The sequence below is a fragment of the Varanus komodoensis genome, unplaced genomic scaffold, assembly GCF_004798865.1.
Source record: "Varanus komodoensis strain SLA01 unplaced genomic scaffold, ASM479886v1 scaffold2, whole genome shotgun sequence".
In the NCBI taxonomy this organism is placed as follows: Eukaryota; Metazoa; Chordata; class Lepidosauria; order Squamata; family Varanidae; genus Varanus; species Varanus komodoensis.
Genome location: NW_025335568.1, coordinates 13,688,887 through 13,713,302, shown reverse-complemented (window position 1 = coordinate 13,713,302; position 24,416 = coordinate 13,688,887). Strand labels below are relative to the sequence as shown.

Genomic DNA, 24,416 nt, shown 5'->3' with positions numbered 1-24,416 from the left:
TGGCCTTGCAATGCAATCCTATGCAGCAGCCTTCCCCAACATGTGTTGGACTGCAGTTTCCATTAACCATCCAGCCTGGCCATGCTGGACGGGAGTCATGGGAACTGTAGTCTAGCACAGCTGTTAGGGCATCACATGGAGGGGGCTGGAACAAAAAATTACCTGGGAGCAAGTTGTATTGAAATCAGTGGGACTTACTTCTGAGTAACAATGTGGAGGATGGCCCATGACCCTCACAATGGCATGACTTGGGAGGGTATTTTTGCAGCCACTAAATGAACAAAATGGATTTCACACCTGCTTCAAAATGCCCCATGTATAGTGTAGCTGTGCCCTCGGTAGATCTGGAGAAAGGGAGTGTGACTCCCACAAACACTTACATGTTTGGTGCATGTCCTTTTTGGGAGGAAATAGTCTGAAGTAGCAGGGAAGGGAATGTGCTTTTTAATGCATGTGTGACCTTTATAACAATCTCCTGATTTGTACACCGATTGAGATGATGAAGCATAAAGTAGGTTTATTAGCAAGGAGAGGGTAGTTAGGAGAAAATCTACCCAGCAATTATCCAAAAATAGAACTCCTTTGAGAAAGATGCCACAACGGGTAAACCACTTCCCAAAGCTGCTTGGCATGAAAATGTTTAATTGAAAGATCATGTTCCCTGTAGCTTAAGACTTGACAGGGATTGTTTTGCCTGTAGAGCGACCTAAGGCAATTTGTAGCAGACATTGCCCACCTGAATGTGAAAATGATTAATTCCCCACCCCGCACCGTTGCATGGAGCCATGTTGTAAAACATGCTACTTCTTTCTTTGCATGCCCGTCTTTTGTTTCCTGCCTTCCTAGCTTAACCTCGTGCTCTGCAGCCATGTGTTTATTGGTGGTAGTGCAGTAGATGCTGTCTAGAACGTGAAGAGCTGATTGGCGGTTGCATGCGGCGCTCGGACTTTGACCGTCTTTTCTTGCGTGATGTTTATAGCTTCCTTGCTGAACGCCGGGACCACGGCCACTGTGGCCCTCCTGCGAGATGGGATTGAGCTGGTCGTGGCCAGCCTTGGTGACAGCCGCGCCCTCTTGTGCCGCAAAGGGAAAGCTGTGAAGTTGACCATTGACCATACTCCGGAAAGGAAGGACGAGAAGGAAAGGTATGCCACCCACGTGCGCTTTTTTGGACTTCACCTTGATTTAAAGTGTCTTGTGCCCCTGCTCCCTTAACTAATAAGCCAGTGTGCTGCCCGTTAGCTATACTAAGCTTTTAGCAGTACTTTATTTATTTATTAGAACATTTCTGTGGGCGGCTTACAACACAATAAAATGCAAAAATAACAATATAAAATTAAAATTAACAATATAAAATAAATAAAAAATATAAAAGATATAAAAGAAGTTATAAAAGAAGTCACCCTGGCCAGATAAATAAGCAAATATTGTTAACAATTAAAATGACGTTTAAATAAAAAGGTCTTCACCTGGCACTGAAAAACAAATAACGAAAAACAAATAACCTTTATAAATAATTATAAAGGTTTCTCTTATGGACTAAATCAGTCCGCAAAGCCAGCTAGTACCTAGGCTGGATCTTAGAAGTGCTGAAGAGAATGCGATTATTCCACTTATCACCAGAATGCTACTGCATTAATTTACTTGTAACTATATAGCTGCTGTATAAATCAGGTGCCAAAAATATCCAATCTAATGTTCTTAACAGAAACCACTGTATGGTGGATTTAATTTTTTTTTCTTTAAAATAAAATTGAAATTCATGAGGCCTCTTAGATAAAGCTTGAATCTAACACTCTTCTGCATTGTTTAAAGCTTTTTCACTAGCAGAGTATTGGGTCATAAATTGCATAATGGATGAACTAGGACCTGGTATTTGGATCTCTGTGAGCTGTGGATGAGGTTGCTAGATTCAGAGCAGTCATATTAGATTTCCCGACTTGACTTCTGTAACGCGCTCTACGTGGGGCTACCCTTGAAGACAGTCCGGATACTTCAATTGGTCTAGAATAGAGCTGCCAGGTTGCTGACGGGGACTGGGCGTTGTTCTCATATAACCCCAGTTCTCCATCAGCTCCACTGGCTCCCGATTGAAGTCCGGGCCCAATTCAAGGTGTTGGTTATGACCTATAAAGCCCTAAACGGCTTGGGACCTGGATATCTAAAGGAACGCTTGCGCCCATATATGCCCTCCCGCCCCTTGAGATCAGCAACAGATGCCCTTCTCCGGGAACCCTCTGTGAATGATATTAGGAGGGTGAGTATCCGGAGGAGGGCTTTCTCTGCGGTGGCACCCCACCTATGGAATGCACTCCCCAGAGAGGTCTGCCTGGTGCCGTCGTTATTTGTTTTTCGGCGCCAGGCTAAGACCTTTTTATTTAAAACTTATTTTAATTGCTAAATTATTGAATTAATTAGGATTTTAAAATTTTTAGCCGAGAATGCACCGGGGGTTTTTAAATGTTTTTTTTCTTTTAAATTGTTATATTATTATTTCTGTATGTTTTTATGTATTCTTTGTGAGCCGCCCCGAGGCCTTGTTGCGATGGGGGCGGCATAGAAATGTTTTAAATAAATAAAATAAATAATAAATACTTGTTTAAAGTTCTGGGCACCAAGGTGCAGACAAGTTGGAAAGGGTTCAGAGGAGGGTAGCAAGGATGATCCAGGGACTGGAAACAAATTCCTGTGAGGAGAGATTGAAAGAATTGGGCATGTTTAGTGTGGAGAAGAGAAGACTGAGGGGAGATTCCATAGCACTCTTCAAGGACGTGAAAGGTTGTCACACGGAAGTCCAGGATCTCTTCTTGATCATCCCAGAGTGCAGGACACAGAATAATGGGCTCAAGTTACAGGAAGCCCGATTCCAGCTGAACATCAGGGAGAACTTCCTGACTGTTGGAGCAGTACAGCAAAGGAAGCAGTGGCCTAGGGAGGTGGTGGGCTCTCCCACACGGAAGGCATTCCAGATGCAAGACGGAGGCAAAGATCACCTCACACCACCGTGCTGCCTCAAGAAAGACCTAGTAGGGAATCTCCCTTGATAGGAAGCTGTTGCATACACTGGTTATGTGAATGGACTGTGTGAGTAATGTACATGGCCACAGCAAGCATGTCACGCCTCCTCCTCTTTGTTTTGGTGAAGAATCAGGAAATGTGGTGGTTTCGTGAGCTGGAACAGCTTGGGGCAGCCCCACGTGAATGGCAGACTGGCGATGACCCGCAGCATAGGCGACCTGGATCTTAAGGCCTATGGCGTGATAGCAGAACCAGAGACTAAACGTGTTCAGGTAAGAGGGTGGGATCATTCCTTCTCTCTCCACACCCTTTCTTCTAAAGCTGACTTAGCGTGAAGGCAAAAGCTGCATGGATGGCACTGGGACCAACTTGCAGCAGTATTCCCCAGAGAGGTCCGCCTGGCGCCGTCGTTATTTGTTTTTCGGCGCCAGGCGAAGACCTTTTTATTTAAGCAGTATTTTAAATGTTAATATTATTGAATTTTATTTGGCCAGGGCGGCTTGTTTTATAGTGTATGTTTTATATTATATATTTGTATTTTATTGTATATATTTTAAAATGTTATTTTAATTTTTTGTTGTAAGCCGCCCCGAGGCTTTGGCGAATGGGGCGGCATAAAAATGTTTTAATAAATAAAATAAATAAAAAATAAATTTTCCACTGTTCTTTTCACCTCTGCTACCCCTGTCAATGGTTTTGTCTGCTGGGGAATAGGCACTAGTAGACTCCGTGTGAGTTACTGGAATAAGTCATGCTTCAGTCATGCTTTTGAAAATCCTTTGTCCAGAAAGACCTGAGGTAGCTTCCTCTGGTCAGATTCACATCTTCAGGTATCACCTTGTGCAACCCAGAGCCTTGTTCTCTTTTAAGCCAGCATACATAGGTCCAAAGCTGCCCACCTCTGGGGCAGATGGGTGGGAGAGTTTTTGCTGACTTCCTTTCTGCATCCATAGACTGAAGATGTGAGTGACTTAATGGATAGGATTATGGGTGTCGCAAGAAAATGATTCTGACGTCTGTGTACAGGGAAAGGGTGATCACTGTTAGTGAGCTTGGCTCATGAGCACGAGCAGAATTGTGAACAAATGGAGCCTCTGAGAATAAGAGGGAGGCGTGGGCATGTCCAGAAATTCAAAAATCTTTAGGGAAAAAGCCGAAGGGGGCAACTTCCACACTCTCAGAAGAAGGAAGTAAACATGGCCAGTGGTCAGAGAACATTGAGTGTCTGTCTGGGGATGGTGGGAATGAAAACTTTGGTGGGGAGGAGAACGAAATGAGTATCCTGGAACAGTTGTGGCCACCTAGCAGGCACTTCGCGTGGCATCATGTTGTTCATAGTCCTGTTTGTAGAATATATAATTTTAAAAGCCCATTCCTGAAGTTAGAGTGGGCTAAATTGTTGGTGACTCCCACTAAGTTCTGTGAGATGCTGGGTGAGGTGAAACCCATTTTTCCAGCCTGGGCAGAATGAAGAGGGGCTAGCCCTGTACTGAGAGGGGCTTTGCCAGGTTCCCCTTTAATAAAGCCCCATCATAGTGAAATACCACAACTAGGTTTGTGTGAAATACCACACTTTCCACAAACAAGCTGTTGTGGTTTTTAGTGTTGTTGGTTTATCATGTTGTCTGAACGCAGTCATAGTATTCCACCATGGTCAGTTTGATCTTCAGAAACCATGATAGGTTTGTTCAGTGGTTTCTCCGTACCATCATAGCTGTCCTGTTGTCTGATCCCAGGATTGTGGCGTCCACTGCCACAGGGTCCCCTGGAAAGGGTGACCACTGCCAGAGGTGCAGAGTCCGCTCTTCCCCTTGGTATACACCTGAATTGCGGGCGATGAAGCGGGTTGGGAGACAACTAGAGCGTAGGTGGAGGAAATCACAGGATGAATCTGACCAAACACACTTGAGAGCCCACTATCGGGCCTATGCTCTGGCGGTGAAGGCGACGAAAAAGAAGTTTTTTTCCGCTTCCATTGCCTCCTCACAATGCCATCCGGCGGAGCTTTTTCGAGTGGTACAAGGCCTGGTTCGCCCGGGTCCTAAGGAAGATCCGGTTCCACCCTCAAAGGCCCGCTGTGACGACTTTGCCAGGCATTTCAGGGAGAAAATCGCTCAATAATAATAAAATATGTGCCGACCAGTGAGGATGGGGCAGGTGACTTAGGCAGAGATGCACCTTGGAAGGAATATACCTTCAGCCGTCACACCTGATACGTGCCAACAGTGGAAAGACTTGAGTGGCGAGGGTGAAACCACAGTGATGTAGAAACCCCTCAATTCTCTGTCAGATCATGATACGCATGCAGGAGTACTTGTTGTGTTCTGTGAACTCAGCCATTGTGTTAGACATTTTGTTTGTGACTAATGTTATCTCAGAGAGAAATCTCTTGTTCGTATGCTGTAATTTTTGGAAAAACATGTCTTCTTTCTAGCCTGGTTTCTATGGAGTCACCACAAATCCAGACATGACCTGAATTTTTTTGTGTCATTTCAGTTGCATCATGCAAGTGACAGCTTCTTGGTCCTTACTACAGATGGCATCAACTTCATAGTGAACAGCCAAGAGATTTGTGATTTTGTGAACCAGTGCCACGATCCCACCGAAGCAGCTCACATAGTCACTGAGCAGGTAGGTATGTCCACGAACATGGCAGTCTGCCGTTGGCCAACTTTGAGCAGGGCCAGCATAGACGGCTTGAATGCTGTGTGGATCACGGTGGGACACCCTCCTACAACTGGGAAGCCCAGTTCATGTAATGTCTACCGATGGGTGATAATAGCTCCAAAGTGCGCGTTCTTGCATGGAAAAATGTTCCTTTGAATTTAATTCTGTTCTTCAGCTTATCAAGCCAATGTGGTGTCGTTGTTAACGAGTAGGGCTAGGCCTCGGGTGATCTGGGTTCTAGTCCCTGCTCAGCCATGAAGCCAAGTGGCCCACTCCCAGTTTCTGAGCCCAGCCTACCTCACAGGGTTGTTGTTGTGGGTATAATATTACAGGAGGAGGAAGAGAATGGTGTAAGCTACTTTGAGTTCTTTAAAAGAAAAAAGGCAGGATATTTTGTATTAATATGTTTCATTACGGTTATACCCTTCCTGTTGCAAGCAACTCCAGGGCCTACAAAGTACTGCCCTTCTTAATTTTATCCTTACAACAACCCTGTGAGGGAGATCAGGTGAAAAGACAGTGACTGGCCTGGAGTCACCCACTAAGCCTCATGGCCGAGTGGGGACCAGAACCCAGATCTCCTGACCCCCAGTCTAGCACCCGAACCACTGCACCACACTGGTACCACATAGAGTACTGGACCATATTTCCTAAACTACTTTTCAGTTTTGAAAAATCTCATCACTCATTTTCTCCAACTAATATTCCTGGGTGATGTTGACTATTTCCCAATTCCATGGCCTGAGAATAACTTGACTGAACACTCGTCTTCCAAAGTTCTTGGATAAATTTGGCTGCTTTCTTGCCCCTTGTCCCTCTTGGTCGTTAACTAGTAGTCAGAAAGAATTAACCAGGTGTGTCTAAGAGTTGATTCCTTCTTTATGAGTAGTGGCACCGGCCAGCTGAAAAGGGACACTTGTGCAGCCACTCTTAAGAAACCATTTTTCAGCCTAGATGTTTATAGCAGCAGCTACCCAGTCTTGAGCAAGACAGCAGCAGCAATCCAACTGCGGGAACTTCTAGTGGAGGCAGATGATCTTGCTCAGTCCATGGTTTGGCACCAGAACAGTCTTGGCCACATTGATGGATAGCCCCTTTGGGGAGAGAACAACTTTCCAGTTCTCTTGACTTCTCAGCAGCCTTTTGACACTGTCAGCCATGGCCTCTTGGACCAGCTTTGTGTTTTGAGGTTTTGGAGTGATGCTTCATCAGTACGCTGATCATGCTTACCTTTCTTTCTGTCTACCCTTTGGGTCAAGTGAGGCTGTCCTGGTGCTGAACTGGTGCCTGAATTTGGCAGTGGGTTTGATGAAGGCCAAAAAAACGTGACTCACTGGAGGCCCGGGGGGTAGGTAGTTCTCAAGTCCAAAAAATGGATATGCAGCCTACTCTAGATGGGGTTGCACTCCTTCTGTGTAAGAACTTGGGGTACTCCTGGATCCAGCTTTCTCAGTTGAGATCCCTTTCTAGCTTTGGCTGGTTCACCAGCTATGGCTGTTCCTGGATGTGTCGCCCTTGTTGGATTCATATAATGCTTCATTTGTATTTGCCTTTGAAAACAACCTATTCTTTTCTGCTTATGCAAAATGCAGCTCTCACAACTAGTACAGCAAGGTAGAATTACAATTCTGCAGACATTGCACTGGTTGTCTAGTGCAACCTGAGCCACGATTTTCAGGAATTACCTGAAATGATTTAGCTATTTTGGTAGCAGATACTAAAATTTCAGAACCCCACACATCTTCATAGCAGGTCTGCTCTTAGAATTATCTACCTGGACATTTGGATCATAACCTGAGGCCATCCTGCCCTGCCATGAGGCAGATAGTTAGCCATGAGAGAGCAAGCGCCCTGTGTGCAGAATGCACCCCATAGATATATGCCTCTGGCACTTATTCTGCAATCACCACAGTACCAAGTGAACGCCTTTCCCAGGAGTTCGAAGAACTCTTGTTATTGCATCTCTTCTGCTGCAGGTTTGGGTTGGTTTGGGTTGGTTTGCTGGAATGTTTCACTTTTTGGTGCAGGTTCAGTCTTGATTTTATCCTGTACCGTCTGGTTTCTTTTTAAAGCTTGCTTAGAATGTTGTTATTTGTTTTTTGGCACCAGGCCAAGACCTTTTTATTTAAACAATATTTTAACTGTTAATTGCTGTTTTTATTTATTGGTTTTATAGCTCTGCCGAGATGTATCCGGATTTTTAACGTTTATTCAACATTAGTTTTGTTTGCTCTGTAAGCTGCCCCGAGACTTGTTGCAAAGGGGGCGGCATAGAAATGCTTTAAATAAATCAATCAATCAATCAATCAATCAATCCTGTACATCGCCCAGAGTACCGCAGCTATTGGCTGGTTTAAAAGCACAGCAAGCAAGCAAAAAAGCAGAGTGATGGGTATCTGGTGGCTAACCTTCTCTGCCTTTTGCAACCTCTCCCACAGGCGGTACAGTATGGGTCAGAAGACAACAGCACTGCCATCGTCGTGCCCTTTGGAGCGTGGGGCAAGTACAAAAACTCTGAGATCAGCTTTTCCTTCAGCCGGAGCTTTGCCTCAAGTGGAAGATGGGCCTGAGCACCTTCTGCAGCGAGATGCTGAACGTGCCATTTTGTAGGAGGCTTCCAAGGAAGAAAGCAAGTCTGTCAAACAACATAACTTACTTGTCCATCTCTCTTTCAACAACTAGTGCTTTCTGTTTGGGTAGTGAATGGCTGTTAACTTGATGTCGCCTCTTAACAAACGTGTCTGTTACTGCTTGTCTCAAGCCAACAGTTTTCACCCCCTCCGTCTTCAGTCATGGATGCTTCTGTCTGCTGTTGCAGGGATGCTGGCTCTTGACGCCTGGCTGAGGTCTCCTTATACATAATGTACTCTCGGCCACATTTTAGAGGCCGAGAGAGAGTGGCAGAGGCCAGCTGGATCTCTCAGTTTGCCTCGTATTGCACTTAGGGGAGCAGGTACACAAGGAAGTATGGCATTTATCTCCCTCACCATCGTACGTTTTTGTTCCCTATTCAAAGAGAAGTTGAAGAAAGGTAGCAGCTGGGAGGTAGCAAGCTGCCTCTGCAGGCACACCTTGCTTTGGTCTGCTGGTTCCAAGTTCACCTGCAAAGCTGAGTCTGGTCTGAGCCCAACACGGAAGAGAAGTTATCTTAGTCATGGAGTTGATTAGGATTCCATACTGTGGATATCAAACGGCAGAGACTGCAAGGTCTTTTATATATTTATATATGTGTGTCCGTGCACTTGCCTGTGCACACATGTGCATGCTGTCTTTGCAGCCCTTTCTTCAAAGGCAGAGGGCAAATTTTATACTGGGTTTGAAGTCCACATCTGTTTCTTTGCTCGTGGGATCTTTGGCCAGTGCATGGCAAGAGTCCTTGAGGCAGCTGTAGGCACAAGATTTACAAGGGGGACCATATTATGTGCCTTTAGAGGGACGCTATGTAAGTTCTCTGTATTTATTTGTGTTCTTTAAAGATGCTTATCCTAAGAAACCTCTAATGTTACTTAAATATGCTCTACATGGGCTAAACTGTCAACATGTATTCTTTAGTTCCTTTTACGGTGATAAGTCTCTTTCTTTCTCTTCAGACTCACTGAAAAATGCTGTCCCAACGCACAAAGTTAACTGAGAGAAATATTGTGGCCAGAGGCCAGGCAGAGTGTGAATTGTACAAATGTTAAGTGCCAGCTTTTCAGACATAGAGGTGTTCCCCCACCCTGCCAAACGGGTAAAAGTTTTGTTTCCTTCCGTGGTTGATTTTTGCAAGGGAACAGCAGGTGCATATTTAAAATTCCCCCTGAATTTCAACTAAACAAATTTTGAGGCAAATTTGGATATAAAGGTTTCATTGAAGCTAAGAATATTTCTTCAGGAGAATCAGCACAGTACCATTTCACCATTTTTGGTATGAAAAAATAGTCTGTAACTGGAGTTCCTTAGTAGGATTTCAGAATTTGAGTGTAAGCATTTCTACGGGCTAAGGAAGCGATCTGGAACATTCATTTATGGGGACCACTCTGTTTCTCTAGATGTCACATGTAGATGAGAATGGCTTCTGTGCAACCAACCTGTGAGAATCCATGCTCTTTATTTTTTACATATTTGGATAATTTCCCTGGAGTAAAGCTAATTAAAATTACAGTGAGAATAAGTCCTGCTGGAGGTTACTTTGGACGGTACTTTGTACCAGGACGGAAAAGCACTGAGCCCTGATCACAATGTGAACTCTGGACCACCTGTTAATACCTGTACTGCCTGGCCTACACCTTTTGTATAAAGCATTCCAGTTCTGGTTCTGTGCCTAGTAGTAATGGAAGACATGCTTGGGAAACAAAGTGTACCCTGATATTGTCCTGTTGTTGTTCAGTGTGCATTTTACCTGTTTGTATAATATATGTAGCTATAAACAGTACTTATGAAAGGCTTTAGAAGTAAAAATACGTAAAAAATAAATTATTTGTGCATATGTACCATATCCATTGCTTTCACTCTAGGTCATTAGAGTTAAGGCCATGCTTCTCTTTACAGCTTCCAGGTTCCTGTTCTTTAAAACCTCCATGGGGAATTCCACCCCACTCCACCAAACAAATGCCAGTTCTAAAATAGGGATTTCCTCAGCAGCAGAAAGGATTAAATTCCCTCTCCATACCTGCTGTCCCCCACTCCACAGTTGTTTTATTTGCATTACATAAAGTAAATTAATCTGCATGTTGCGTGATTGAAGAGAGCATTTTACCTCACAGCCCATAAGTAAGATTAGCCGCATCGCTCTTCGGGCTGGGAAAGTGCTAAACTTAAGGACATCCTACCACACAACTTGCAGCGTGGCAAAAGTAGGGGGAAGATGCAGGCCTGCTGGACGTGGTCACTGTTACGTGTAGCTGTGATTTGAGAGAGTGCTGAGAGAAGGTTTGTTCAAAAATCAGGGACTCTTATTTAACTGGAGGGGAACGAAGAACTAAACTGGGCCGCACAAGCAGCAGCCCACCAAGCAAAATGTAGACCAGCAGCCATCCGTGGCAGCTCACTGAGGCCTTACTAAATCTGAGTTGTTTGCTGTGTGGCTTATAAGCAGGTTATCAGGTATCCGGCTTCCTGTAATACACATTCGGCTTGGTGGGTTGCAGATGGTTCAGGATTGCACCACAGGCCTCTGCAACACCGTCTGATAGCTGCCCATCCAGTAGCCAGCTGTTCTTCTGCAGAAGACAGCTCCCCATCCCTTGCAACAAAGAGTGGCTGGATGAAGGCCATGAGCTGTATGGTGCTCACTGTGCTTCGGTTGACTAAATCTGGGGAGCTCCCTGGCCTGCTGAAAGCCACCTCGGATGTATAGTCTTTGGCGGCAGAGTATCTGATTCTGTGTTAGCTAGATAGTTTGGAAGGTGGCAAGGAGTTGGCACTTTCTGATTTTATTGCAAAACTGGAGGTCTAGCCTAGCATAAAATCCATATGCCTCATTCAGCACTGGTGCTTATGCATGCTGTGTTAGGGCAATGGAATGGATCCCTTTTTAGGTAGTGCATAAACCACGGCTGTTCCAAAAGTGTGTGGGATTCTTTTGTTAATCCTGCTGGCCAAAGTGAAAAATATTCCTCAAAGAGGTCTGTGATAAAAGAAGGCAAAAATGTTAACTAATACAGAGCGAGGGTGATTGGTTAGCCATTTGGTGGAGGTTCCTCCTGTGTCCGGTCTAGGAAGCATTGCCCTCCCTCTTAGTTGGCCTTGTTTGTCCTTGAAGACCTTATGTTGTTAGATCTGATTGGCTACAAAATGGTATGACATGGTGTTTATATCATGAAACCTGATAGGCTGGATGTCAGAACAGGAGGAAAAACAAACAAACATAATTTGACCCCCAAATTAACATTGAAGCTGGGGAAGAGGTGAAACTCCAGCAAGATATAGTCTCAAATATTAGTAAAATTTTCACCCATCCCTTCTGTTACACAAGCTGAAATAGGCGAACCTTGGGCCCAGTCCTAACCAAAACCTCCATCAATGGCACAGATGTTCTTGCAGTCTACGAATGTATATCTGTATGTCACAGGGAAAATTAAAACCACTTGCTCAAAAGAGCTGCTAGTAGTTGTTTCCAGATATTGCAGGCCTTTTTTCTATCTAAACTTGCATGGGATTGCATTCTTACTAGTAGAAGACAGGACCATGATTGGCTAATGTGTACTTAAAAAGGGTGTCCAATAACTGTGGGATATATAGCTGTGATTTATATATTGAGTAAGTACGTGGAATCTGTGGCTCAGCCAATAGTTCATATTAAATGATTCCTTTTAAAACAGTATTTGTAATGGAAGCAGGTCAAAGACCGAACACCATTTTAATAAAAAGCCCTGTTCCCTGGAACTTAAAACACAAATTCACTTTTTCTTTTGTTAAATGAAATTCCTTCCTTTTAAAATAACTATATGAGCCCGAAGAATCATTGTCTGCACCTTACTTCCACCCTTGTAAAAAGTGAATGATGGTTCTTAAAGTAAAAGGGAATCGATCAAACTCAATGGTGGGAAAATGAGAAGAAACAATTGCATATTCAGAAGCCAAAATGGACTCTGGTTGATCAAAAGGATGCAGGATCAACACATGTTTTACTCTTCTTGTTTTCAACATACTGACCAATTAACAGGTCAGTTGAGTTTTGAGACTGGGGAAGGGTCAGTTTGAGTGTGCTTGAAACACTTGGATTTAACACTACTAATCAATAGGTCATCTTACCACCATGTTGAGTGTACCGTGGAGAAAGACGCTCTCTACAGGTGTTCCAAAGTTCTAAAGCTACAGTGTCTCCTCCAGGACAGGTAATGGTTGGGCGAGGACACCCGTTCCTGGATGTGGCAAGTGCTTTGGCAGCTTCATACTGACTTGTATAAATACTGAAGTGCACTTTTGTAAATTGTGTTGCAGATTTTTTGCCTTAGGACGTTTGTGCAAATTTTAATCTTGACAGTCCAGCCTGCATGGGGGACTCCAGCTTGGATAATCTTTTGTGCTGATGCCACCTGTTGTATTTCTGTAGTGGCAAAGGATGTGTATAGTATGTATGTACGCATGGGAATGCGGTGATTCCTTCTTTTTATGTATTGGGTCTGCCTGCTGTTTGATGGCAAAACAAACAACTTTCACTGCAATCCTACGCAAGTTTGGATGGAGAAAAGGGCTACAAAGGAGTTGTAAGCCTTTTTGTTCTGTCTAAGCTTACAGAGGACTGCATACTAGCTGAAGGCAGAACTGCAGTTGGCTAACGTACTTTAACGAGGGTGTCCAATGATTGAAGCCTGTGGTAGAGCTGTGATTTATATATTGTGTGACTGTGTGGAATTTATGGCTCAGCTGTTGCTTCATTTTACATGGTTGCTTTTAAAACAATTTGTAATGGAAGCAGGTTGAACACTATTTTAATAAAAAGCTTGCTCCCAAGCGTCTTGTGTAACTCTGTGTTGTTCTTCTGGTTTTGTTTTCTTGCTCCGCTGCATGTTTTTTCATACATCCTGGGGATACAGAAGTAGATTGTCCCACCTTCTTCAGCACCCACAACCTAGTAGAGTGGGAATTGGGGGCTAAAGGATAATGAGTGGGCAGGGTGGAAGGACAACCTGGGTCTAAGTAAAGGTTTTCTAGCCTTCCCTAGTCAGCCAGTTCTGTGATTGATGACGATGATGATTATAAAGAAGATTTTTCATTTCTATACTGCCCGATAGCTGACAGTCTCTGGGCAGTTCACAGAAATACATAGAATATAATTATCATATATATATATGATATGATATGAATGAATATGAATATTCATATGAATATTCAACTAGGTTCCTTTCCACTTGCCTCTAGCCAAACTGGGACTTCCTGCTGAGCGCGAGAGGCATTTAAGGATGCCTGATTGTCTTAGTAAAAGAAAAAAAGAAAAATCGAGGAGCATATAGGTAAACTGTAACTGAGCATATTAATGTTAATGACAGCCAGGGTGGTGGAATACTGAGAGCGTTGGACTGGGATGCAGGAGAACTGAGTCTTAGTCCCCACACAACCAAGGACGCTCGCTGGGTGACTGGGCCAGTTGTTCCATCTTGGCCAAATGCAACTCACAAGTGGGGGGGGACTGGAGGGGGACGGCCACTGAACTGCCCTGAGGCCTCCCCAGCCATCTTCCGCCCACCGCAACGCATCTCAGCTTCACAGGCCGGCATGCAGGGTGGGAGGACAGGGTGGTGGAGACCAGCATGCTTCCTGCTCCATGCTGGATGACCCAGAGGCTCCCAGTTCATGGTCCCACGGCCATTGCCACAGGATCACACCATCACCCAGTTAAAATGGAAGCTAATGATGTTAAGTCAGCCAGTATGGACTGAGTTTATCCCATGCCGCCTGTGCTTTCCTCTTTACTGCCATGCCCGGTGGAGGCTGGAGGATGAACTACTCAAATACTCTGCCAGAATGAAAGGCCCCCCAGGAACAGCCCAAGGGAAAACCGCTGCCTCCTACGTTTTAAGATCTGGAGCCGCTGCCAGCAATGTAAACAGTGCTGTGCTGGATGCACCCATTGTGTAACACAGCACACGTTTTGAGCAAGTCGCCCTTTGGGTTTCCACAGTCTGCCCTGCTTGGAGCAGAAGAGGAAGATTTTGGTTCTAGCAAATCAACAGTCCCAGCGTAATGGGCACACAATCTTTTTTGGTCTTGCAGCCCAAATCTTGTTTTGCGGGGGGATTCATGCAAACCCATTCACACATGCACACACAGATGGCTAAACAGGCGCAGGGAAAGACGAGACGCACATATTGGGAGGGGTGACTCATACTGGGGTGGTGGAGATGGATGCACATACACTGGGAGCACACACTAATTAACAGATGCAAAGCAGCAGGGCCTGCTCCAGGGTCACTGGGGAAGTAAGAATGCTGTAGCCCCTTCCCCCTGCTAGCACCCCAAAATGACTGTGGATGACAATGGCCGCAAGAGAGTCCCTTTCTTATCTCTGGTTCTGATGAGAAGTCAAAGAGGCAGAGAAGCAAGAAAGAGGCAGGTATGGGGGGGGGGGGTTAGGTGGGCTGTAAGAAATGGCTTAGTGGGTCATGTCCAAAGTGTAGTTGGCCACACTTTTTAAAACCCCTGCCTATGAAACAAAGATTGCATTTCAGTTGTGCTTGGAATTAATTTATTTTCTGCTTCCAAGATCAAGTTAAAGCATACACTTTTTAGTTTTAATTTTTAATTGTAGCATTAATTCATCTTCAGTTCACAGTGCCTCAGTTGCTGATAGGGGAACACCAGCAGACTATCTTGCAGAGTTGTGAAGAATAAGTGCAATAGTTTCCTTTGCAGTCTGCATTTCAGTGACTCCATAAGTAAAATACAGTGACTGCAAGAGAACACAATAGCGGCAAAATCCCAGGCCAGATAAACAGGGAGCAGCTGGCAGTGTGTAGGTGGCCAGGAAAGAGGCAGTGTGAATAACGTAAGTGGATTTTAGCAGTGGGGCAAACGGGTAATGCAAGGCTGGGACCCAGTTCAGGTCCAGCCCTAGATCTAGATCAAATTTCTGTCTCATTAAATAGGGGAGCCACTTGCAAACCTTAGCCAGGGCTTTTGCCACTGACCCGCAGCTGACAAATTAATCTGTAATTGAAACGGTTATTCTCCAAAGTATGTCATTTTCACCAGGTGACTGGCTTTCGGCATGAACTTTGCTTGTGTGATATGCTTTCTGAGCAGCAGTGAAAGTTCAAAGCAAGCCTTCTCTTGCTCTAGTGACGGCTGCAGTGACCCATTTGGGAAACTCTATCCTTTCCAAACTACTGGGCACCACACACCCTGGAAAACACCTGCCCCATCTTGTCACACATCCCAAGTGTGCTTACATGTGGGTTTGGATCAGAGACTGCTTTGGTCTCCCTGTGGAATGACCTTTGCTGGGAGAGACAGCGGGAGTGCGACCCTGTTAGTTCTCCTGGACCTCTCAGCCGCTTTCTGTATCATCACCCATAATATCCTTCTGGATAGACTGGCTGGTTTGGGAGCTGCAGACACTGCTTTGCAGTGGTTCCACTCCTACTTGACCGGCCAACTCCGGAAGGTGGTGCTGCAGGATTATGGCTCTGCACCTTGGCAGGTATGCCATGCGGTTCCGCAGGTCCCCCATGTTATTTAACATCTGTATGAAACCCATGGGGGAGGTTATCCAGAGGTCTGGGCTCAGATGTCATCAGTATGCTAATGGCACTCAGCTCTACCTCTCGGTTTTACCTTTAAATTTTATCAGTGGTAAGCAGACTTGGGCCCGTGGAATCTGCTTTGTTTTCCACTAGAGCACTGAGGTCCACCACTTGGAGCCAGAAAAAAACAGTGTCTTAGGGAGGCAGACATAGGAATTGCATAACAAGTGTACCTCTGAGCATAAGCATGATTTAGGAGTTTGCTTACTGTACCAGATCAGGAGCTTGCACAAAAGTACTTTTGCTCACACATCCGCTCCTGTTCTCCCACAGGCATTCTTGATTTCAGCAACTTAATCGGGGTGGAGGTAGGAAGATGTTGGCTGCAGGCCACTCCTGCGAAAGCACTGGGCATAAGAACCGTTGGCAATTTCCTGCACACCATGCAGGGATCTAACAGTAGATCCCAGTGTTCTGCCCACTTTCTAACCTATGTTAGGTTAAAAACCATGAAAGGCCTGTTTCTTAGTTGTTTGGGCTACGCCGCTCAGTGATTTGGGTCCAAGATCTCTAAACAACACCATCTTCTCTTCCTCCATCTTGGGGTCTGAAATTCACCAATTTACCTTCCTTTGGTGGCATCCATTCTGCACAATTCCCTGCTTGAAGGGGCTCCAAGAGTTGGCTTTGACCATTCAGGAAGGTCTTCAGCTGACCGTGGCTACACATGCAGCGGTTCTATGACCTTCTCCAAGAGTAAGCCCTAAGAATTTAATGAGATGTCCTTGGAGTCAAAAATGGAAAAATAAATCCAGCCAATGATTCTTCTTTAAGCTGCCTAAACTTGGTATTTTTTTGGCTGGAGTCATTTGTTCTGCAAGCTGCCTTCTGCAGTGTGCATTCCCTCTCTCTCTCGCGCGCGTGCACACACACACGTGTCACTCGTTGTCACTTGGTCCCATGGGAGCCAGGTAGAAGGGCTGCCAACATATCACTGGCGGGAGAGAGGCTCCAGACACAATTCCCTTACTTTCCGTAGATTCCTTCCAGCCACGGTGGCGAGGCGAGAGCTGGAGAGAGTGGCTGTGAGGCTTGTCCTTCCCAAGCGGGACTTCAGCCACATGCTTACCTCCTTCGCTCCTCCAGGCTTTGGGCCAAGGATGTGGTGCTGCCTCCACTCAAAACATTGCACTAAGAAGCCAGCTGGTGCTTTTCTCCACTGCAACCTCACAAATCCCTTTCATTATAATTATACTTTAAAGTCTATACCACCAACAGCTGGAGCTGTCTGGGCAGTTTGCATCACTTCATACCATACAGTATAAAATAAAAATAGCAAGAAAATAATGATGAAAAGCTCACTACAAAAATTTAAAGCCATGTTTAACACCAAAATTACCTCAGTTAACTAAGGCAGGTTAATACAAGCAGACTTGTTAAAATAGCTCACAACTCCCTCCGCCCTGTCCCAGCCTGTGCTATTTGGAGGTATTAAAAGCCTTGGCATGGAGGGCAGACTTAATCTGGTGCCAAAAGGATACTAGAATTGGCACCAGGCAGGCCTCAGTGAGGACCTTGATCTAGCAAAGAAGAAGGGGGCTACCACCGAGAAGGCCCTCCTCTTTGCTGTCACTCAGTAAGCCCCTTGTGGGTGGGGGATGCGATGCGGCCTGGAGGCCACACGTCGTCTCCACATCCCTTGGTGCAGCCTTCTGGTTGCTTCATTGAAAAAGGTGGGAGTGGGGCAGGAAAACCGCATTGCTGCCCTCCCAAGTCTCAGTCTTCTTCAAATTTCTTGGCTGCAGCCTCCCTTTGAATTGATAACAGAGCTGAGGTATGCAAAATCTTTCCCAGTTTCAGTTCCTTCATTATAGCAGTGAAGTTCTTTAATTCTTCTGTGAATATGATTTTTTCCTTGATATTCAGCTGCAGTTTTGCTTTTGTACTTTCTTCTTTTACTTTATCAGGAGTTGTTTCAAGTCATTGCTGCTTTCTACCAGTAGTATGGTATTACTTGGGTATCTTAAATTAGTGATGTTTCTTCCCCCAGTATTTACTCCTTCCACTGGTTCTAATCCAGTTTTTCTTATGATATGTTCTGCAAGCAGACTGAACAGATAGGCAGATAAAGTACATCCTTGTCTGACCACTTTGCCTATGGAAAACCATTCTGTGTCTCTCCTACCTGTAGCTTCTTTTTCATGATACAGGTTACGCATCAGGACGATCAGGTGCTGAGGCACATCCGCTTCCTTCAGTTCTAATAATCTACACAGTCAACATCTTTGCTTAGACTGATCTTTTTCTGAAATTCTTTGGTATGCTCTGGTAGCCAATGTATATTTGCAATATGATCTCTAGTACCTTTTCCTTTCCTGGCATTTCTTGTTCCATATATGGTGGCATTCTTTGTTGCAATACTTTGCTTGCATGGGAGATTAATGGGTCCGCCAGAGAGGTCCGCCAGGCACCGTCGTTATTTGTTTTTCGGCGCCAGGCGAAGACTTTTTTATTTAAGCAGCATTTTAAATGTTAATATTATTGAATTTTATCTGGCCAGGGAGGCTTATTTTATATTGTATAGTTGTATTTTATTTTAATGTATATATTTTAATTTTTACTTATGATGACCTAACTTATTGTTGTAAGCTGCCCCGAGGCTTCGGCGAATGAGGCGGCATAAAAATGTTTTAATAAATAAATAAATAAATAAATAATGCAATGGTCATATGCAGTGCTTTTTTTGTAAGAAAAAGGGTGCCGGAACTCACATCTTGTTATTCTTTTATTTAATTTATATATATATATTCAGTTCCTAAAGCACTGGTTCATATTATGGCCTTTTTATTAGCAGGACCGTTCGTTGAGAAGTAATTAGTAATTTTTTTCATTTTTAAATTTGGGGTCACACTTTTACACTAAAAATTAAAAAAAAAAGATTTTCAATTCTCCAACTTTTTTTTTCATAAAGAAATTATTTACCTTTCGCAGATAGTCAATCACTGTACACACACCCACACACGTCAGTTGTGTAACGAAACATAATGGTTGCCGCCCAAAGTAAGCACTCAGCGCGTGACCACACGACCAATCACAAGCCGAGCAGCGCCATCACCACCAGCGCGGACAAAGTACGCACGCATCAGACTCGACACACAAGCAGCCCACATGCGCCGTTTTAATGATTTTGCCGCCAACCTGCTACGCTTGATAGGGTGATTCAAATCCACGTGGACCAAACGTCAAATTTTCAAAATTTACTTTTAAAACTTGGAAACTCCATCAAAAAAAAAGGTGCTGGAACTCCGTTCTGGTGCATTCTATGACAAAAAAGCACTGGTCATATGGTTGCTGCATTTTGCATCTCCTTTCTTGGGGATTGGAATGTACATTGAATGTTTCCAGTTTGTGGGCCATTGTTCTGTTTTCCATATTTGTTGACATATTTTTGTTAGAATTTGGACGGATTCATTTTCTGCAGCTTGGAATAGTTCTCTTGGTATCCTATCTACTCCAGGTGCTTTATTATTTGAAATGCTTTCAAAGTAGCTTTCACTTCACTTTCTAATACTACAGGCTCTTCTTCATAAGATTCTAGTTCAAAGAGGTCCACCATCCTTTCATCTCTTCTTCTGTACATTTTTTCACCTTCTCTTTGTTTTCCCTGCTGCCTGAATTCAGCAGACTAGCTTGCCGCAGGCCCAGCTTGGTCTTTCAGCACCATTTCTGCCTGTTTCTATCCTTCAAAAGAGGCCTTAATGTTTAGTGCTAAACCAGTTGACTGTCAGGGAGAGAGAATAAAAAGGGTGCTTCTAAAAAGAGGACTTGAAGTGCTAACAATCAAAAGACACTGTATACCTCGTCTGTCTTTTTTCTCTAACAGTCTTTTCTGGTAATAGAAAATTGGAAGGAGCAATGGGAAAACATGGGCAGGATATGAATGGAAGAGAATGGTGTCTGGACCCCTGTACATTTGGGAAAGTAAACAGTGCAGTAACCTCATTCAGAAGCAGCTGAATACTTACAATCCAGTGCAGCAATTTGTCTTAAAGAGGATGTTTTGCCAAGGGCAAAAGAATCTCTTTGGATCCAGAAGCAATGTGCACACAGGTGGATTAAAGTCTACAGATTTTATTCTAAAACAAGCACTACGATGTAAAGAGATATCATGAAAAAGGAAATACGATACCAAATAAGCTCTATTAGCCGTCGGGTGCCCTCCCTCGCAAATGACAAGGAAAAAGCCCTAATTCTCGGCCGGTGTGTGTCTCCCTCCTTGCTCGGCTAGAGCTCACACTGGCACTGGCTCAGGCAGGATTGCGTGTCTTCTCTCTCTCTACCGTAAATCTAAGAGTCAAAACAGTTAACTAGCCACATCTGCTCATTCCCAGCTCTCAGGTGATAAGCTCCACTGTTTACCTTTCTGCATTCCAATGCTGTACCATCCATCCGGCTTGCCTGATGGCTTCGACAGCCAAAGGTGAAGCCCGGTTAAGGTAGAAATCAGAGGACAATTGTGTTATACCATCTATCTCCTCAGTATACAGTAGTCTTCCAGCAATTTTCCTCGACAGAGGATTTTAAAAAAATGTCTCCATCTAGTGGTTATAATGGGAATTAGGAATTTTGAATTCTAGGTAGCAGTAGCTGGGCATGTGGGAAGAAGGTTAATGTTCTGGACTACTATGATGATCACAGGGTCTCCAACTAGGCCAATTCAAATTGTATGCATTTAAAAAAATTCTATATTGCACTTTTAGCAATAAACATGAAAAGGATACCCCCTAACACCTTTTCCTCTTCCTTGCCTTTTTCCTCTTCCTATGAGATTATGTTTTCAGTGAGATTTTCTGGTTAAGAGAGTTGACCAACTCCTAGAAGGGATCCTAGAAGTCAACAATATACCTGTCCCTGAAAAATGTTACAGACTTAATAAAAGCTGTACAGACATCATCCTCATTATAACTGTCTTTTGGCCTTAAATTCTGCTCTTGCAGCAACTTACATTATATTGGAAGTTCCCAGTTCAGCAAAAGCATCTGTTGAAAGGACAGAGAAAATGCATATACTTACCAGTCTTTAGCCACCCAAGCTGTAAGGGTGCAAGAAAAGTAAAAGGGAAAATTTTATTCTTTTGTTTAAACCTCATACTGTTGACCACTCCACAATCTATTTGTGGAACCACCCAGAGACTCCATTTGGGAGTAGGGGAATGGCATATAAATGCAAAAATAAATACCTGAATATAGAAATGCTGTAAATAAATGAATACAAATAAAATGATTTTCAGGACATTTCAGCCTGTATGAAATACATGCTTCTTGTCATAATCCAACTGGACAGAACGCCAAATATTTTTCATGATATTTTGACAGGGAAGGAACAGTATCATATCTGACAAAACATCATAGTTGCCTCGTGCATTTATCTAAGGAGGTCAAATGGGTTTATGTACCAATGGGCATAATCACATTTTATTATATGGTTATGAGCATGTTTAACACTGTATGCCATGCTTCCTAGGCATGAAAAAAGCCATGAGTCATAACAGGAGGAAAGGGCACTTCTGACAGAAAGTTGTGATTCTTAACTACAGGTTAACTCAGCAAAAATACCTCCTGACATAGAACTCCAAATTACATTAAAGTTATTGGATTAATTTACTGCCAGATGAACTGATATGAAATGTTATCATAGTGATTATGATAGAGAAAGCCTTGTTCAGACTGAAAAACATCACACAGAATTAAGTCCTAGGTAAGTGAGTACAGAGATACAGCCTTAAGTATTTTAAAAAGTACTGTAGGCTGGAAACAGACAGTAAGTTCTATGGAATGCGCTCCCCAGAGAGGTCTGCCTGGCGCCGTCGTTATTTGTTTTTCGGCGCCAGGCGAAGACCTTTTTATTCAAATGTCATTTTAACTGTTAATAGTATTTATTTATTTTATTCTTTGGCCAGGGCGACTTAATTTATACTGTTAATTTATATTATTTTAACGAAGTTTATTTATGTTTGTGAGCTGCCCCGAGGCTTTGGCGAATGGGGCGGCATAGAAATTTCCTAAATAAATAAGTTGTTGAGGGTTTTTTTTAGATTTGAAAGTGCTATAATAGAAAATAGATTTTTTTCCCAGGCAAATACACTCATATATTTCAGCTCATTCTTGTCTCTTGTTGAACAGGTTTTACAGATCTTTAAAAACTATGAAACTTTGCAAACTATGATAGGCGTGTCCTGTACACCATTGATGACCATGTCAGGGAGGGGATGGGTTGTACACTTGAACGATCCCACGCAATGAAAGAGCTCTTTAAGGCTCAGTCCTATATACATTTAGACAGAAAATGGCCTGTGATTTCCAGCACGCTGCAGGAGTCATACATAGGCATTTTTCTGGGTCTGAAGTTGCATTGAATTGAATTCTTCACTGTTTAAAAGACGATATAGAAAAGTGGGATTAATAATGAATATTTTGAATGAAACTTTCCCATTGGATGTGGGATGCATAATGAATATTTTGAAAGCAGCAAAAATTGTGATCTCTTCATTTTGGGAAAAGGGTATAGCTTCTCATCTGTCTTTTTTTTAGGATTTTAGATGTGGCAATAATGATTAGATTAAACAAATGCTGGAGGATAGGTTTATTGAAAGCTGGAGTCACTTTGCTACACTTTGGAATTATACATTTGGGAATGATAATGTTCATTTATAGTTGTTGTTTTTCCCCATAGGATTTTTTATTGCTGAAAGATACCTACATGTGCATTGGGTAAGAATACGTGAGGGTGTTTACAAACATAGAAACAGAATGAGTCAGAAGGGACCTCCTGGGCCATCTAGACTGACCCCCAGCTCCAGCTGGCTCTGCTCATGACATGCCTACCATGTTTGTTTATTTTTATTTATTATATATGTATCCCACCTTTTCTCCTACAAGGAACCCAAAGCAGCTTACATGGTGCTTCTTCTCTCCATTGTATTCTCACAACAACCCTATGAGGCAGGTTAGGCGAAGGGTCAGTGCTTGGCCTAAAGTGACCCAGAGAACTCCAGTACTGTGTGGGCAGTGGAACACGGACCCCGAGTCCCAGCTCAGCACTCTCACCACTGTGCCACAGAGGGTTGTGCTGTAGCTCAGCGCTTTGGTCCTTTCTGTTCAGGTATGGACACCTGGCTTGATTCGGGGGTGGGTCAGAACCAATCCAGGGGGCCAGATGTGGAGCAGCCCTGCACTGAGGCCCAACCTGTAGCTTCCTCTGCCCCATTCTCTGGGCAGAAAGGGACCAAGGAGATGGTTTTTCCCGCCTCTCCTCATCCCAGATGGGGAGAAATGAGTGAAGCAGCTGCAGAAAAGCCGGCTTCTCAAGGAGGGCACTGAGCCCTGAGTTCGCTTTGCTCCTCCTCCTCGATGTGGGAAGAGGACAGGAGAGCAAAAGGCTTCAGCTCAGGGGGGTACTCTTCAAGGCCTGTGGCGCAGGTGCTCCTTTCTCCAAGGAAGATCTTTAACTGGACATGTTGGGGGACTGGATGTGCAAAACACACGCTCCCAGCTTGTTAGAAGTGCCAGTGCCAGGGCAGCGTTTCCCCTGGCCTGGTGCAAATGCTTAACAACCCCCCACACCTGCTCTCTCGCTTCCTGCCTGATCCATGCCTGATTTGAAAACCTGACAAGAAAGACCTCGTTTGTTTTGAAAAACAGGAGGACTGGTGTTCTTTGGCTTGTTATAGTACCCTTTGTTTAAGCTCCTTAGTTTCTTTCTGCCTAATTATAGCCAGACGGGCCATTAGGTATGCATGTATATTATTATTGTTATTGATGATGAAGAAGATGATGATGATAATTGGGAAGCACCACTCTTTTGGGTCTTCCTGCCCTGCATAGGAAACACCAAACAAACCTCATGCCCTAGGGCAGGCTTCTGCATCCTGGTACGCTCAGATGTATTGGACTGCAATTCCCATCAATCCCTGTCAGTGGGTTGGCTGGGGATGAGGGGACTTGCAGCCCAATACCTCCGGAGGCCAGCAGGTTGGCAAAGACGGTCCTAGCTTTTCTGACAGGAGCTCTTCTCCTGTGCTTCGGCAAGCAGCTCATTGTGCAGAATGCAGCTTATTCTGCGCCACTCCTATTTTGGCGGCAGCAAAGGTCCAGACACATGAGACCCATTTAGGCATTCCGGTGACACAGCTGCGGGGAGAGAGCTCCAACTGTCCCATGTCATGGACCTTACCAGCTTGCACAGATGTGAGCAGCTTCACAACTAGAATTTCCTGGGTTCTAAATTGCCTCCAAGCTTAGAGAGCGGCCTGGATCTGGGTCTTTTATCCACCTTTAACCCTCATGTGAGGGTCCAAGCTTGGGAACTGGAGGGGACGGTGTGTGTGTGTGTGTGTGGCTGAATGCTGTCCCATCGGGTTGTTCTTGTGGCACTGTCAGCAATTAAACAAAAAGCCAAGAGCAAGTGCGCTTAGGTGCTTGCCCCTCCCTAAAGGAGACCTTTCACCCCACCCTTAATTGCGGCCGAAAAGGGGAGGGAATGAACTGTCAGTTCTGCAAGGCTCTG

At 44.2% G+C, this 24,416-nt stretch overlaps 1 protein-coding gene across 2 annotated transcripts in view; it reads left to right on the top strand.

The window, feature by feature from the left end:
• Positions 1-13,122, top strand: part of PPM1K (protein phosphatase, Mg2+/Mn2+ dependent 1K) — a 31,412-nt gene extending 18,290 nt beyond the window's left edge. For both annotated transcript variants that reach the window (XM_044428360.1, XM_044428361.1), the window contains exons 4-7: positions 980-1,145; positions 3,146-3,290; positions 5,515-5,649; positions 8,124-13,122. In XM_044428360.1, the coding sequence (XP_044284295.1) occupies positions 980-1,145; positions 3,146-3,290; positions 5,515-5,649; positions 8,124-8,255 (578 nt within the window). In that variant the 3' untranslated portion in view covers positions 8,256-13,122. The remainder of the gene's footprint in view (positions 1-979; positions 1,146-3,145; positions 3,291-5,514; positions 5,650-8,123) is intronic.
• The last annotated feature ends 11,294 nt before the right edge of the window (positions 13,123-24,416 follow it).